The 17,192-nt window shown below is 31.7% G+C and overlaps 1 protein-coding gene across 2 annotated transcripts in view; it reads right to left on the bottom strand.

Annotated features, from left to right (window-relative positions):
- Window positions 1–13,561, bottom strand: part of ftz-f1 (ftz transcription factor 1) — a 204,632-nt gene extending 191,071 nt beyond the window's left edge. For both annotated transcript variants that reach the window (XM_088187490.1, XM_088187491.1), the window contains exon 1: window positions 13,338–13,561. In XM_088187490.1, the coding sequence (XP_088043616.1) occupies window positions 13,338–13,458 (121 nt within the window). In that variant the 5' untranslated portion in view covers window positions 13,459–13,561. The remainder of the gene's footprint in view (window positions 1–13,337) is intronic.
- Window positions 13,562–17,192: the final 3,631 nt, after the last annotated feature.

Genomic DNA, 17,192 nt, shown 5'->3' with positions numbered 1-17,192 from the left:
CTTTATCTATTTCCTTCCCACATATCTTATTAACAAATATAATATACATAGGATTAAGAAGAAGCGTTGATAATACTGTAAAGATTTTTTTTAAATATCATCGTATCCCTCACATTAGAATTCATCAACGACACGTAAAATAGCAAAATCAAATTGCTAGCATTAGTAAGCTTCATGGAGACCTCATAATTTATAAATTAATAAACTTGCAAGCTAAGTAGTTACCGAGAGTTTAATTAGTAGACTTCCGCGATTAACTTTGAATTTGCATAGAATTGCCAAAACATGCACAAAATTAAAACATTAAATTGGTGACAACTGTGAGATTATCACCAGATATCGATTGAATTAGAGACAAATTATGCTATTAGTATAGATCAGATACAAAGCTAGTAAAAATGGAAGCGATTTTTTGCTTCGTATAGTAACACTGCTGTTTACGCAGAGGTCCGCGTGATGTGTGAGTATGTAATTCCTCAATCAATTAAAATGGATGAGATCCGTTTCTTAGAGAAACAATATTTTTTATAAATTCTAATGTGAGGAAGCGAATCCAGTACAAGTAGATACCAGTGATATCACATAAATGTATTTTTTACTGAGTGACATCGCGCATTGAGATGCGCAGGCTGTATGCACTAATCTGTCAATAGTCCGTCATGTCATCATGATGACGATAATAATAATACAAGCTCGCGAGTCCGACGGAGCACTGCGGCGTAATAACATTACAAGTGACCCACTGACCCACTTTGGCGCAATATGGCAATACTTTCGCGTCTGCTCACGCCAGTGCCGAAGTATATCGAGATTTGCCGACGTGCTATACAACAACTATGTTACGTCACAATCGAAGGAAGGGAATCGAGCGTATGTAAATGAGCCCAGTGTCGGAAATCAAACTCTGATTTTAATTAAATATAATATTAGTCATGTTTCAGGTGGACAACGGAATATCGCAAGCGCACAGAAAACTATGAATTCCCTTACGTATTATGCATTATTTTTAAAATGTATATGACAAAAGCAGCAATTAGAACTTCTTAAGAGCTTAACATTAATTGTGAAGATCATGTTCGCTCATACTTTTAGACGAAATGACAACTCCTCGATAATGTTATAAATAAGGGGTTTTAATCATACAACTGCTGTACAACACGTAGGCAACTAGCGCGTATATACTAAATTTTATATGGCGTGTCCACAAATTTCATCAATAACTCTGGAACATTGGAGTCAATGAAAGTTTTATTAGGATATCTTCAGCGATAACAGGATGCTGAGAGTCGTCGAGTTGCATCTCACACTTCAGACACTCAACGAAACCTACATAACAACAGGATGCATCAACGACACGCGAAACACCAACGTCAAATCAGTGGCATCGTGAATTATATCCAGACCAGCCAATTTATAACATTACTATTAAATGTAATGCTATTAAAAGAGATAGTTCTGTGGAATTTTATTTACACCCACATCATTAATATGGCTAAATTTTAACATTAAAAATATATGAAAAAACATTTATTGTTTATTAGATTTGGGCATGCACAAAACATTATACATAAATCATCATGAATAAGAATTCTGTTCAGTGGCAGATTATCCTATAAGAAAGGCGGATTACCCCAAACACGCGACCTGCCGTTGCAGTGACTTAAAAAAATAATTAAAACATTATTTTGTTATTTTTATACAAATAATTTAAAATATGGCAATAATCGAGTGATTGACCGTAACAGCAACCCAATGCAATCTGCACGTGTCTCGGCTCCAACCAGTTATTGATCATCACCATTATCTGTGAAAACGCCAGGGATTACTATAATACTAATAAATATTATGTCAGCCCAGCACAACTATGAAAAAGAAAAACTTTCAACAGAAATGGGTACTACAATATTTTTAACTCGTGCAAGAATAAAGTATTGTTGTTTGAAAGAAGTACAATTTTAAGACACTATGACACAAATCGCAATGTAGCCTATAACCAATATATTGTTATATATTATATTCTTTGTTTGTAAGATCATCGCCCTTCGTACGAATTTTGATCCAGCATACTTATGCCTTCAATATTAATAACGAGATGTTTATGACTACAAGAAATTACAGACAGAGACGTAATATGAAAATCGCATTTTTATCATTCGTAAAAGAGGACCTCCAAAATTATGTTGCACATGGGCCTCCCAAATGCTCAATCCGCCACTGCTTTTGGGTTATGTTCACGTTAAGTAAACGTAGTAGACTGAAACGAAATAGCAATGAAAGTATGTCTCATGCACCTTTCAAAAACTGTTAAATATGCAATGTCAAACATTAAAAAAAATATTAAAATTAAACGAACACGACAGACGAGTGGTATAAGTCTTTGACTATTGACCTGAAAAACGTGAATTTGAATTACATATGGACCTTAGTGTTTTTTTTTAAATTCTTATCGTGTATAGGATTATTATATAATTATAATTCCATACGATTATCACAGATTAGATTATTTGCAATAATTAAAAAATATCTTTCTTAATAATTTAAATAGTAAATTAATTGACAAATGCGACCTGCTCACCGGTACGCGCTTCTGCTACCGCGTGGCTAAAATATCACACTAACCGTGTTAATAAATTTGTACAAAAAACGGTAGTTAGCCAAAGATAATTGCAGGAAATAGGCAACAAAATTTTACTTTCCCAATAATAAAAATAATAAATTAATTGTCAGCTTCACGGACTGACTAATGCAAACTGCTCATTCAGTATGCGCTCCTGCTACCGCGCGACTAAAACTAGCACACGAAACGGTAGTTTGAAGCGGTGCTTTTTTAGTATAAGCTTTGACGTGCTTTTTGAGACTTAAAGCCAAGGATAATTGCAGGAAATAAGAAAGAAAATTGTGCTTTCGCAATAATTAAAATAATAAATTAATTGTCAGCTTCACGGACTGACTAACGCGACCTGCTCACTCAGAAAGCGCCGCATTGGTTCGTGTTAATAAATAGGCACCGCCCCTACATATTTTATTTAGCGCTTCGGCACTATTTAAATTTACACTACATACACTGATTAGGTATTGAAAATCCTCAGCTCATAGAGTATGTATTCAACAACAAAATAAAAAAACTGAACTTACTTTATAAATTATAACATAGTTATAAGAAGTCAAAGTTTTCTCTGCTAAAAATCAGGAACAGGTGTTTTTAATTTATCTAATTGTGAATGAAAGAATTTCAAGCTTACGCATTTTAAAATTTCAATGGAAAAGTTAAGCAGCATTGTTTTAGGAAATGGTTTGCAAATTTAAATTCGTTTAAAATTACCTACATTCCCGTTTTAGGTATATTTAAAGTGGATGATTTATATATGTATTACTTTTATGAATAAAAATCATTAGTGGCGTATTTCAATGCTTTATGTGATTAAACACATTTCTTCAGTAGTATTTCAATGGCAAATGAATCAAGGCAAGAACATGTTAACTGTTATATTATATACATTTCTCTTTTTTCCCCTAATAATATAAAGGGGAAGTAAAATGAGGGAAGGAAGAAAGAAATCGATAACCAGGTAAATGGATTTATATCAAGGAACTGGGAAATAAAATATTAGTCACTGTATTATATACATATTTTTCAGATATTTAAAAATTTACAAATTGATTTTTATTTTTATAGCTTATGGTGATTATTACAAGGTTAAAATACTTGTTTATAATATACATATTTTTAGATTTAAAACTGAATCATTCTATTAAGTAATTACGTTAAAAATAACTGAAGATATTTTTATAAGATTTTTTCTTACCTAATTCTTATACAAATTCATGAAACAGGACACTTTTCCTAATCTTGATGTCGTTTTAGATTTAATTATTTACAACACATTCTTGCCGTGACTAGTATATTTAGAGCAGTTAACATGTTCTTCACTCGCCGGTTCTACATCTTCCAGCAGTTTTCGATTAATGTATGTGTTCACTTGAAAGAGCACATGAAACTCAGCTCAGTGTCAGTTGACATGTTCTTGCCTTGCGATGAGTTTAATGTTTTTAATTACGATTATTAGAAAGTCTTTTGAACGACTTATTGATAAAATTATTAAATAAAAATTGTAGTCTTAACATCTTTATTTTATTCAATAAATTTATCTCATTGTGTATCGCCACATAAATTTTCATGTAACATGAAATTTGCATAAATTGCGTACATTATCGTTTTATACACTAGAAATTTTCTTCATACGAATTTATTACGTATTGTCTATGTATGTCAAGTAGTAAGCATTTGCTTTTGATCAGTAGATAGTTTTTATAATATATAATAAGCAGCGAGTTTATTTTTTAAATTATGGACATATGCATAGAATAAAAAATAAGCATTATCGAAATATTTATACATTCTTCGCCTTGAAATTTATTAAATAATATATTAAATTCATTAGTTTTTCATAAAATAAAACAAGATGATTTTCTAGTGTGTTCTTTATTTAGAAAAATAACTTACAACTTATATTTTGATATAAAGCACAAAATAATAGTAAACAAAAACTTTTTAATATTTTAGTCGTAGGTAAAATGTAAAATAAATAAAAATCGTGTGTGTAAAATATTATTTATTTTATGTACTAGAAATATGTACATATGCACGAGAATATGCGGCAATCAAATGACATCTAGCGGCGAGATTCATTTTTAAAGAATATATTTATAATAATAGTGATTTGTGAAATACAGTGCATTGCTAATTTCGGCCATATTTGATATTTTTGAAGTGTTTATATATTTATATATCAAATATTATTTTCCAATAAATTGGCCGCAAGAATCGGGCAGATTGTGTGAATGATTTTTACAGAACATTTTAGATACCGACTGAACATTCGGTTTCGGCTCAAAAATGAAGTTTCGATTTAAGATGAAATATATGACCGAAACTCCATTTTGTACAAAGTTTGTCCTATAAAAAATGTATTTTTTCTATTGACTTGATACACAGTAATGCTATATCTATCTATAGGAAATATTGAATCTATAATTAAAAAAATGTAGGTCATTTTAAACGCAATATCAAAATACCATTGCCTAATTCAAAATATAAGAATGACATTTTTTCTGGATAGAAAGACGCTAAAAATTTAAAAACGTCGAAAAAGCAAATTAGCGCAACATGTGGTGTGTCTATGGAATATGAAAATATTTTAAATATCAAATTTGACAGTTGCGAAACATCCATTTGCTGTTCAAATCAAAATGAATATAATAGTAATTTGTTTAGGTTTCGGTTTGAACAGCTCGGGAAACGCTGTTTTTTACTGTATTGAATCCACGATTTATGATCAAGCATTTAAATAACGACGATATTGAAACATTAAATTTATATTTAAAAAGTCCAATTATCACCATATATGACAGCAGCACCAACTTCTCATCCTGCATCAACGACGAATATCACTTCTCAGTTTATGGGACAGCTCTACCAACATACAGCCAAATAAAAACAGCATTTCGCATCTACAACCACAATAGCCGATACATAACCTGAAGGATGAAAACATATGCAAAACAAACATGAATCATTATTATCTCGTAATAAGCCCTATATTTCTAATTAAATCTGGCTAAAAAATATATAATAACGCGAGACCAAACGCGATCGATCAGCTGACCGCGGAGCAATTTGCGATCGCCCGTATTTATTAATCATATTTTTATAAAGCTAGGATTTGTTAATAATATTCGTATTAAGCAATTCTGAAACATCAATAAATTCAGTAGCAAGTCGCCCGTAGGAGGAAAAATTTGGAGACGCTATACGAAATAGCGAATCAAATTTAAAAAAAAAGACACTAAAACAATATGAGTGAAAAAATATAACAGAGTGCCTCTGATATGGAGATATCAAGATTCACAATTGCATAATAGAAAGATTCCTTTATAGCTTTGGTTCACGCCCAAAAATAGATTTTGTACGGCTAGATATATGGGTAGATTCAGTAACGGGCATGAAAGCCTATGAAATCAAATCCTCTATTTTAAGAAATGATGCCATCGATAAGATAATAAACAGTGCAATAATCAGTCGCTCAATGAGAGATAGTGCTTTTCTCGGGGGCGATGACGATTACGAAAGCTAGTCTTTAACAATGCATTTACAATTGAAATTTGCATATATTATACATTCAATTATCTTACCTTTATTGAAAAAAACGTAAAAGGATATTTTACCATTGTTGATTTCTGAAGAATATAAGTTCGACGTGTCAGGTGTTATCGTCGTCTGATTAATTTAAATCGTTGGAAGATTTTTTTAAATAAGGTGCCACCTTCATCGTGTATTATATTTACTCAATACTGAATATGTCACGATGTTCGCTGCCTTATCTATGTAATAATAAACCTAAAAAATAATTATGAAAATGAAATGTTATTTTTCATGGTACTATTCGTTGAGAAATCAACAAAGCCTAACCTACAATAAATCATACATATAAATGACACAACAATGTGGTAATACACATAAAAAATAATAACAGAAAATATGTATTTTTATATATCTATAATCAACAGATAGTTAACCTAACCGATAATTAATCATGTACATAAAAGACACGCATGCAACATTAAAATCTGATCCAGTAATCAAAATTTAAATGATTACAATACCTCTATTGAGAATATATTTTACATAGTACAGTGGTAGGTAGCCAACCTTTCGGATCTCAGGGACCACTAAACGTAAAATGTTGAATCCCGCGGACTACAACCATGATTTTTTTAAGTAAAAGTATTGATAGTGGTACTGATTTTTTCGCGAGGGAGACTTAGTGCTCGCCCACTTAATGCCGCCACTGTCAGTTACAACGATCTGGGGATGTAATTGGATTAGCGTGTTTTCTTACTGGACTTTTATGACCGATAGTTAAATATAATAAATAAACAAGTGTAAGATCTAGCAACTTAATAGCTGCATCGCTTACACTGAATATTGTGCTGAGCCTTTAATTAACGCGCAAACTAATGAGGCGAAAATTCAAAATTAAAAGAAAGTCGAATCAGAATATAATAATACATTTTAATAAACAAATTTCAAATGTTTAACTGAAAATAGTATTATCACATAAATAGCAAATAGCACAACACAAACGAGATGATCGATCGGAATTATAATTGAATAGGTCATTTAAAAATACATAGGATTTTATTGTAAAATCTGAAAATATCGTGTGTAAAGTATAAATTATATTAGCTGGAATATAATAAAGTTATGCACAATGTGTATACCTTCATTATATTTCAACTTAAATGCAAAAAAGTCAGTGATTTATGTATGGATTAAAAACATTTTACACCATACAATAGCTTCGAACAATCATTGCATAATAAATAAATGTTTGTCAAATGAACCTTATGGGAAAATTAAAAAAAAAGTAACATACTTTTGCTGCTTCCATGCATATACATGAGTTGTAGTTACACAATACTTGACTGATTGAGTTTAATGGAAAAGTAAATTTCAGGTCTAAAAAAATAAGACAGCTTATTAATAATTTTAAAAATTTCAATAAGCCACAATATTCACTTATACCATGATATTTTTAACTGGCCTATAAATGTAAACTCCGACGATGAATATGATTATGTCACATTTCTTCAGAAAGTGTAATCTTGTTTAGAAACCGGTTTGTTTGCAATCCCAAAGGGACGCTATCTGCCTAGCTTCAGGCCAGTTTCATATCAAGGCCACGGTTGATGCAGACTCTTTCAAAAATATTGACCAATCAAAAATTGCATATCTCTGCAAACTAGGGATGATGTTAGAGCGTTCGGGTGCCGCATAATTTATTATACGAAAACGACATTTATGCACAGAAAGGGTGTTACTTTTCACCACGACAATGCCAAATCACAAGTGGCATGGCAAGCGTCACACAAAAAATAATTACATCATCTATAGACACATAATTTTATTCCGGTGCAAGCGAACGGCAATGAGTGATAGTTGGTCAGAACAGTCAACACCCCATGAATAACTCTGCAATGAATATACTTAAAATATGTCATTTATAATTGTATATAAATAAATAAATATTTTTTTTAAATAAATTAGACCTTCGATAAGAGGAAAGTATCAATTATATATATAGCAAGAATAGCTTACTTATTCAAGATTGCGATCCATTATATTTATTTTTTGACGTACATATGAATTGAATGGATTTTTTTGTGAAATAGTCAAATTATAACTTTTTTAGTACAATATAAAATATACATAACGAAAGAATAATTAATGAGAAATTTGTAATTTTATTATTTCATCATCAAAATAAGAAAATAAGGAGAATAACTAGTTAACGCTTAAATAATCTCAATACACACACAATTTTTATTTTATCATTTTAAGATACGAAAATTCTGATTCACATAAGTATGCAGATCAAAAACACGAATTCAAATATTCACAGCATCTTCATAAATTTGGGTATTTTTCGTTACAAATATATTTGTCCAAAGACCTTGCTTTCAAAAATATGTTACAATGCAAAGTAATAATTTTATTATTATTTTAACAAAATTAAATATCTCTGCATCTGATATCTACGATTGATAATAAATTGAACCAATTTCAATTTTTCTAAGAGCATTGAACCTTTTTTTGGTGCTGTTTGAGACCTATAAATCTAAATTCAACAAACTAAGTTTTTCTGTGAAATTAACCAAGAATGCCAAGTCACGCAGCTAATTTGGGTCAAGTAGATTTTGATGAACATCGTCCAATAAATCTCGAAATCTTTGCAAAAAATTACATCTGCAGGTAAAATCAAATCTGAAGTTTTTCGTCTTTACATTGAATTTGAAAAGGTCACTGTTGAAGCGATTTTTCTTTAATCGATTTAAAAATTTTAAGAGCAATATCTATCACACCTTTTGGGTTAAATCTAACTGGTATATAATGCAGTGATAGTTCAAAATATCTAAAAATTCTGATATAAGGCTATAAATCGATTAACAGGGTTTTGATTGAGACATGTTTTAATAATTCTATAAAAATATAAATGTACTTCGAATTTTCCCCGCAATGAAATCATCCCTAGCGGTTCTCTTTTAAAATAAAAATATGCAAAGATCATTCTAATAAAAACTAGCATTTGTACAATATCACCGTTGATTCCTCAAATTGAAATACAGTAGACCCGCAATAACACGGTAAATTGGGAACATAGTTGGGAGACTAGAAAATACTCATCCATTTTTTGCAATACGTACATACAAATCAGGCGCGTGTGGTGAGATATCTTCCCTTTGGCTCGCTTACACATAAAAGTAACGGGCACCCAAATATTTACCGTGTTATTGGGGGGTTTACTGTACATTTATTGATATATCATGAGGCGTTTATTTACATTTTTGTTCATATTTTTTATTTCTAAGTATATCTTGAATGTTTTTCATGTTTTCAAGTAGTGAATCATTTAAGGTTTCTTTAACAAATACGTCATGAACAGATATTGTGTGTCTAAGAAGCGATGCAATTGGCTCACAAACATCTGCGATTCCCAAGAACTGTCACGAGAAGACACATTAACAAATTTCAACTGCTCTACCGAAATCACAGCAGACAATAATACAACTCGACACGCTAACGAACTCAAGAGTTCCAAGATCTGCCATTTCAACTCCACTGCTTGATAACGGCATTTAAATTTCTCTATATATGTTTTTCGGCGACTACATTGCTGTAAAGTCACACTTTTTTGGCCTTAAAACCGACTGTGAATACGTCGGTACATTATGTCGCGTAATGAAAATTATATAATTGATTAAATATAAATTGTAATATATTATAGACGGCAACTACTTTGATAGCAAAATAATTTAATTGAAAACCATTTTTTTAGTAATTTCTATGTTGTTGAATAATAAAGTCGCGAGGCTCGAGAGTAATGTTTAATTAATAGTTTTTAAAACTTTTGCAATTTCCGATTCAATTATAAATATTCATTCTGTTATTCTCAGAGAAAAATAGGATTTATTTCGATTTAAGAATGGGGGATTACTAGCGTATAACTCTCCACTGCTAAATATCAAGACTGCCCACGTGCGTTGAGGGGTTGGGGTGCGCATAGGAGTTGTTGCGCGCTGCCGGATAAGACGCGTCGATACGAGCTGAACTTGAACTGAACCTGAACTGCTCTAGAAAGGCCCGGACCTACCGGCGATAGCCCGTTGACTTGGTCAAGAGTCGCAACGCACGCGAGGGGTCACACTCTGGATGGGCGAGCCGCAACATCCGGCGTCGCCCTCAATAGACGAGCGCAGTCTCTCGCTTTACATATCTATTTATAATGCAAACAGCAGGTGCATATGCACTTGTCAGCTGAACCTACCCAATGGTACATGACAAAGCACACTAATTTATACATGGTAGTTTTATTAAATCTCACTCAATTGGGTGTATTATTTAGTTGATTGATCTTAATTTCATTTTGTATAGAGGATCTAAGGCAAGAAAATCAATTAAATTTGTAAAAAAATTATAAGGTATAACATTTACTAATAAAAAAAAATAGACGTATATCCTACATTGCGTACTTTCATCTTTGATTTTTATCAAAAAGAATTAAATAAGTTTGCTTTCAAAAATCAATTTCTTTTTACTTCCCTATTATCGGGGGACTAAATTTATGACCAACGCACACGTTCGCACTTAACCTTTAATACGTATTTATATAGCAAAACATTGTTATGTAGCAAAACATGTCATATATAATTGTATTTTAAATATTAGGTGCGAACGAGCGGCAGTGAGTGGGCGTTGGTCAGAACATTTAGCCTCCGATAATTTTTAAAATGAGGAAAACATTTATAATAATTTTGATTATTATTATAAATATATATCGTAAGCCGTCAGTAGAGTAATTATTCGTAGTTTTAAACTAAGTATTCGAATATATTCGTATTTTTTTTCTCTTAATTTGTAAAAAATCAATTAATTGCCTGCAAAATATTATTTAATTAAAAAATATTTTAATTAATCGTAATCGTTGAACTTTTTGAATTTTATAAAACATGCATAACACAATGATGTGCAAATTGCTGAGCAACAGGGGCGTCAAAAAATAAAAGCTCAATCTATTATTAAATCAGCTGCGATTGAATTAAGTATCACGAACTCTTTATTGAGATAATAAAAAGTGGTCCTTTCTAACATTTTATTGAATTCTGCGAATTTCGGTCATAGTACTGAGAGAAAAAACAACTACCTCTGTTGCTCAAGTATACAAATTGTTTCATTCTAAGATTTTATTCGAAATAGTATAAACGAATATTAGATCAATTATTCGAATATTCATGTAATTGAAAATCATATATATTCATAAGGTGTGAATGATTGTAATATTTAAAAATAACATATATTGTTATTAACAAATTATCGATAATACTGCAGGAATAGAACATATGGCTCTAGCCAACAGCATAGACAACTAAATATATTTCAAATTTCTTAAAGAGGGGAGGTACTAAGTCACAGGATTTTATCCCTCAAACAATTATAATATAAACATAAAAGGGTGACTTTATGTGTACACGTAAAGCGACCAGATTTTGAAAATATCAAAGGAGGACCCTAAAAATAAAATGGCCGTCTCGGATTTTTTGTCTAAGGAGGATAAAGGAGGACAGATCGCCGCAAGAGCTAAAATAAATCATTTCAAAAATTTTGTTCAAATCTGGAGAAGAAATTGCTACGGGAGGAAGGAAATTTTTGTTCAAGGACAAAGGACAAAATTATGATGAGGACGTCTGGTTACCTCAGTACACGCCACAGTACCTACAATGAAACATTCATGGCTCAGAACATGAACAGACTTCAAAGTTGCTAACTTTTTTGTTCTATTTATTATTGCGAATTAAATAATTTTGATGAAGTCAGTGGGTGATTAGCACAATGATTCTTTTCGAATATCCCTTTAGTAATATAGTGATCATACACCACTAGTGTGCTTATGAAGTAGTCTTAAATAATATTTGCAATGAATGAAGTCAAATGGAACTTCATCTTTAAAAGTAACTCTGCACTACATATTAACAAAAAGTTCAGAATTAAATTTAGATTATTATTCAAATGGTTCTCAAACAGTATCAGTTCTTGGGAAAATCCAAGTTTTCTCAAGGTGCCCTATGACAAATTACAACAAGCACGCTTTGCGAAATAGCTAATAAAATTTTGTAATAGCGGCCTGGGAACAAATTACTTAAGGAAATCTTTGTCAGTATACCTGTACTAATAAAAAGTGACTTCTTGATCCCTTTATCAGAAACAGTTAAAAACTACATTATCATTTTTTGTGTAATAAATTATCTGAAGGGTTTCGAGTAATACATAAAAAATATTACTGTATCTTTGTAACTAATTACATATATTAAAAAATACGGAAGCAATTAAATTATGTTTAACATACGAATGTGAGTTAACATAAGGTGACCAGATTTTGAAAATATCAAAGAAGGTCAATAAAAATAAAAAGGGCATCTCGAATTTTTTTGTTTGAGAACAAATTTTCGCGGGAGCTAAAAAAATAATTTTGAATTCTTATGTGAAGGACAAAAATGGCTACGGAAGCTCAACAAAAAGGTCATTTTGGAAATTTTTGTTCAAGAAGGAGAATCCTCCTCAAATGAGGACATCTAGTCGCCTTAGTTAACATAATAAATAATTTAGGAAGTACACGACTTGGTAAGTCAGGACATTGTACTTAAATATCAGGTAATAATCATATTCTTGAGCTATAAATAACGCGGACCGCAAGGGCTATAATGGGATAATTGAATCAACAAGTATCGTCGACAAAAACAAATACTCACCCCTAGAATTTAACTGTGCTCAAAGCGACAATTAAACAATGGGCGATTCGTCTCGTTCGAAGTGTTAATAAATTTGACATATCTAGAAAACTGAAATAAAAAAGATTAGATGCAGCTTACGAAGGCCGTTTGCGGCCCAAAACAGGTTTTAGCGCGTCGCCGGTGTGCGATAGTGATATATGATTTTACACATCGATTCCACCTTTCGTTCGCGCACGTGTGTCAAAAGGGAAGTAAATCGTAATTCGTGCGGTTGGCTAACCTGTTCGTAATTATTTTTTCAAAATGGCCGTACGAAAAATTGACATTTGACACTTCCGTTCCTTATTTTATTTTATGATTTGTTTGACTGTGCACCGGTGGCGCCATTTTGTGAATTTAAAAAAGCGCAGTTCGGGACCGGCGCCCGCAGCAGAGGCGCGGCCCCGACCTGTGCGTATTTAGAGACGTTTATATAATTGTTCGGAGCTTACCGGGCGAGTCGCCTTCGAAGGGCGCCGCGCTCTTGAAGAGCAGCGGATCACCGGGGCAGACGTCCGGCGAATCCGTCTGTCGGCTGGTGGAAGCGGGGACGCAGCTGATCTCCTGCTGCATCGCGGGGGCCCTTTTACCGAGCGCAACCCCTTCGAAAATTACAAAACGATCGGCATAAGCGCAATGTAGGTCTGTGGGCCAGTCGCACTCGGGCGGCACTCCCGCACCGTGCGGCCTCCCGTGCTCATAACTGACATTGAAACAGGCGGCGTCGGGCAGACAATGTCCTTCGACACACTTTCAAAATCATCCGCCAAATCTTCCGCTGACCCCAAACGCACCCCAAAAATAAGTTCATAGAATAAGATCGACGATTTATTACGCCGTCAGATTTTGCAGCTATGCGCGCACGACGCTATCGTAGCGTTTCAAGGTCGTGCAAAACGGCGTCGGGCAGACAAAGGACACGAGCTACGAAAATGGCTCACTGTTCCATTTCCAGCAAAATCATGCCTCCCCTTTTAACTAAACCCCGAATAAAACGCGCTAGCTCAATCATATTCAAACATAAACGTTACCTAATAACATTAATTATTTTACACTCAGCGATGCTATCAATAGAAACGCGAAAATTTAACATTAGATATAGAAAATTAAAACTATAATCAAACAAATTGCAAACAGTGTGGCAACACTGATCTCTCTCTACGAGTGTTAAATTATTATCATATTTACTCAAAATTCTGCTAATTTTACGCACGCTGCTGATAATTAAGAACGAAATAGTAGTACGTACGATACTGAACTGATAATCCACAGCCGTGGGTTCGATTCCAAAACAGATATATAAAGGTTGATCCAACTTCAGTTTCCGAACTTTTTAATACTCAATCTTAGTAAATTCTTCGCTTTTAATGAATTTTATGTCACCTGGTCACACGAACATTGTTCACAAAGTAATTTCTTACACGAAAATTACTTACAGGAAAATCGGTCATAAATCGACCGCTCACAAGGTGATTGCTCATACTAATATTGCTCACACAAAACATCACTTACACGGGCTAAGAAAAAGTAAGAATTTTTAGGAAAGTTATTCAATTTTAATACACGTTCATTTCATACGAATTATTGAGACATTAATGAGGTGCTGACGTATTTTGCAAATTTTAAATACATAAAAAAATACATATTTAATATTTTGTATCAATTTGTTGAAAATATTTTGTATCAATTTGTTTATGTTTACAAATAACTTTTGCCTTCAATTGAACGTGTATTATTTTCATTTTGTCGTGTACATTTTTATGACAATTATAAAATGATTTAAATAGTCTATGAATATTTATTTATTTCCTATTTCAATAATATTTTTTTCACTTTGGGTCCTGTCAATTTTAAAATTAAAATACTTGGGAAACAGTTTTACTTTAATAAAAATTTAGTTATTATTATTAAATATCTTTTTAATCTCAATATGTATAATTAAATTAATTCATAAGTATAATAACGATACATAAAATGGTTATATAGTAATATTTTAATATCAGCTATTTGAGATATTTTTGATTTTATATGTATATACTTTTTTTATCGATTAATTTAAAATCTATTTTATTTTAAATTAATTTAATACATCTTTACGATATCTTGAAAATACTGCTCTGTTTATTTAAAAATTCCGGAAAATTTTCGAGATGACCTTTTATTTTTTTAGCTCCTTCAGCATCCCAAATTGAGCAAAAATGACCGAGGTGACCTTTTTTGTTTTAGCTTTATCGGTTTAAACTTTAAACCGATTACCATAATAATGAAGCTTTAATCTTTAAAGTTGCATTATTATGGCAAGCATATCCTAGGCCAGGGATGGTAAACCTTTTTAAGTGGGCGTGCCAAAAATTCACAAATATCAATTATTGATTGGCCGACGTGCTAATCAGTTCTTAATGGAGAAAAATGAAAAAAAATAGTTTTTTAGAATTTTAAAAAAAATAATGCTTAGCTAAAGTTTTATAAAAATAAACTTATAGCCTATATCAGTTATTTATAATTTCGATTTTTGCTGCTGTACATTTGATACTAAATGCTTTGTATCTGGTTCATATGTTGTCACTTTTAGTTATATGCACACCAAACTGGTTTCATCGGTCAATCTATTTCCATATTCTACTGCATTTTAGAAAATAATGACTCACAAGCATATGTAGAAGATAAAATTGATAATATTGATGTCGCTAGTTTTTTCAAACAGCTGAAAATTTCTGAAATTGTGTTCTAAGTTCACAATATTTCTTCTTCTGCATTCTTTTAAATTATATTTGATAATCGATCATTTCAATTATTTCCAATTTATTTCTGAAATCAGCAAACTTTTGTTTCTAGGTTGAACTTGATTGAAATTCAACTAATTGCTTTTCTACATCTTCAAGATTCAGCCACTCGAAAATCTCCAAATTGAGAATATCTGCTGACACAACATCTGGATATAAAATAAATTTTGGTATCTCTTTAAATCTTCTGTATTGTTTGAATCTTACTAAATAAAACTCGTTCTTTATTGATTGAATAACTGTAGAAGATGCTTGAGTTAATTTAATTGAATGTGGGTTTCCGTCTTAAATTTTTTTTTGTATTCAGAAAATATTTTAATTTGTTGGATACTACGTCACGATTAAATACATCTAATTATGATTCAAATGCTTTAATGAAATCAAACATGACAAACATGGAATCAATAAAAACGTTATCTGACTATAGCTTTCAATGACCTGCTCATTTTAAAAAAAAGCTTAACTTCATCTATACACTCAAATAATATTTGAATAACTTTTCTAGGTTGCTGCATACATAAGGAACTTATTGCACGTCTAGTTTAGCTCTTTTAATAATTCCAAAAATCTCCTTTTGCCTAATCCGCGAGCAGATATAAAATTCACCAATTTTGTTACAAAGCTTTAAACGTTTTCTAGTGACTTGAAACCGTGCTTAGAGCATAAACCATGATGACGTGTAATGTAATAAAAGCCCAGGACTGGATGTGCAATGCGCAATTAACTGTTTTCCTCTCCAATTATACTTTGAGCACCATCAGTAGTTACTGACACAATTTAAGAAAGATCTATTTCTCTTTAATTGAGTGCATTTACAACTGAATTGCAAGTATCTATTCCTTTTGTTGTTGTTGCTAATTATGTTAAACTGGTCAACTTTCTTTGATATCTTTCCCAATACAGTAACGAGCCAAAAATTGCTAAACCAGCTGATCCAGTTATATCAGTGCTCTCATTAGGGCATGGAGAAATTAATTCGGTAGAATTTATATCTATTTTTTGTTAATGAGTTATATTTTTGGCCATATCTTTCACTGTGTTTCTAGCCAATGGCATTACGTTTATTCTTTGAATATCTTTTTCCTGGTTTTCAAAATCTTTAAATAGATCGTTGGAACATTTTAACCACATATTCAGCGATTATGTTTGAGGCAGAACAACAAGCAGCAGTTATATTAAAACAACTGTCGATACATTTAATTAGGGATGTTGATTGCATATTTTTATTTTTAACTGCGAAAGAAAAAATATTTTTATTCATCTTTGATTTTCTCAAGAAGTGATTTATGGATTGTTTTATAATTCCGTTTTACTGACGAGGTTATGCAGATAACTGTCCCAGAACATAAAATACATAATGCTTTATTGCCTTTGTTAATCATGCCATATTCTTCAGTCTTTGAAAGTCTCTGGTGATTACTTCTAAAAGTTTATATTTTTTATTTGCACTAGCCAAGTTTAATATAATTTAACAAATAAACTTTTTATTCAAAAATAAATTTTAATTCACTTTTTTAATTATTT

Source organism: Plectrocnemia conspersa, unplaced genomic scaffold (genome assembly GCF_051122295.1).
Source record: "Plectrocnemia conspersa isolate PC_06_02 unplaced genomic scaffold, ASM5112229v1 ptg000006l, whole genome shotgun sequence".
NCBI lineage: Eukaryota > Metazoa > Arthropoda > Insecta > Trichoptera > Polycentropodidae > Plectrocnemia > Plectrocnemia conspersa.
Note: the sequence above shows the minus strand (reverse complement) of the source record. Positions and strands in the feature narration are given on the sequence as shown.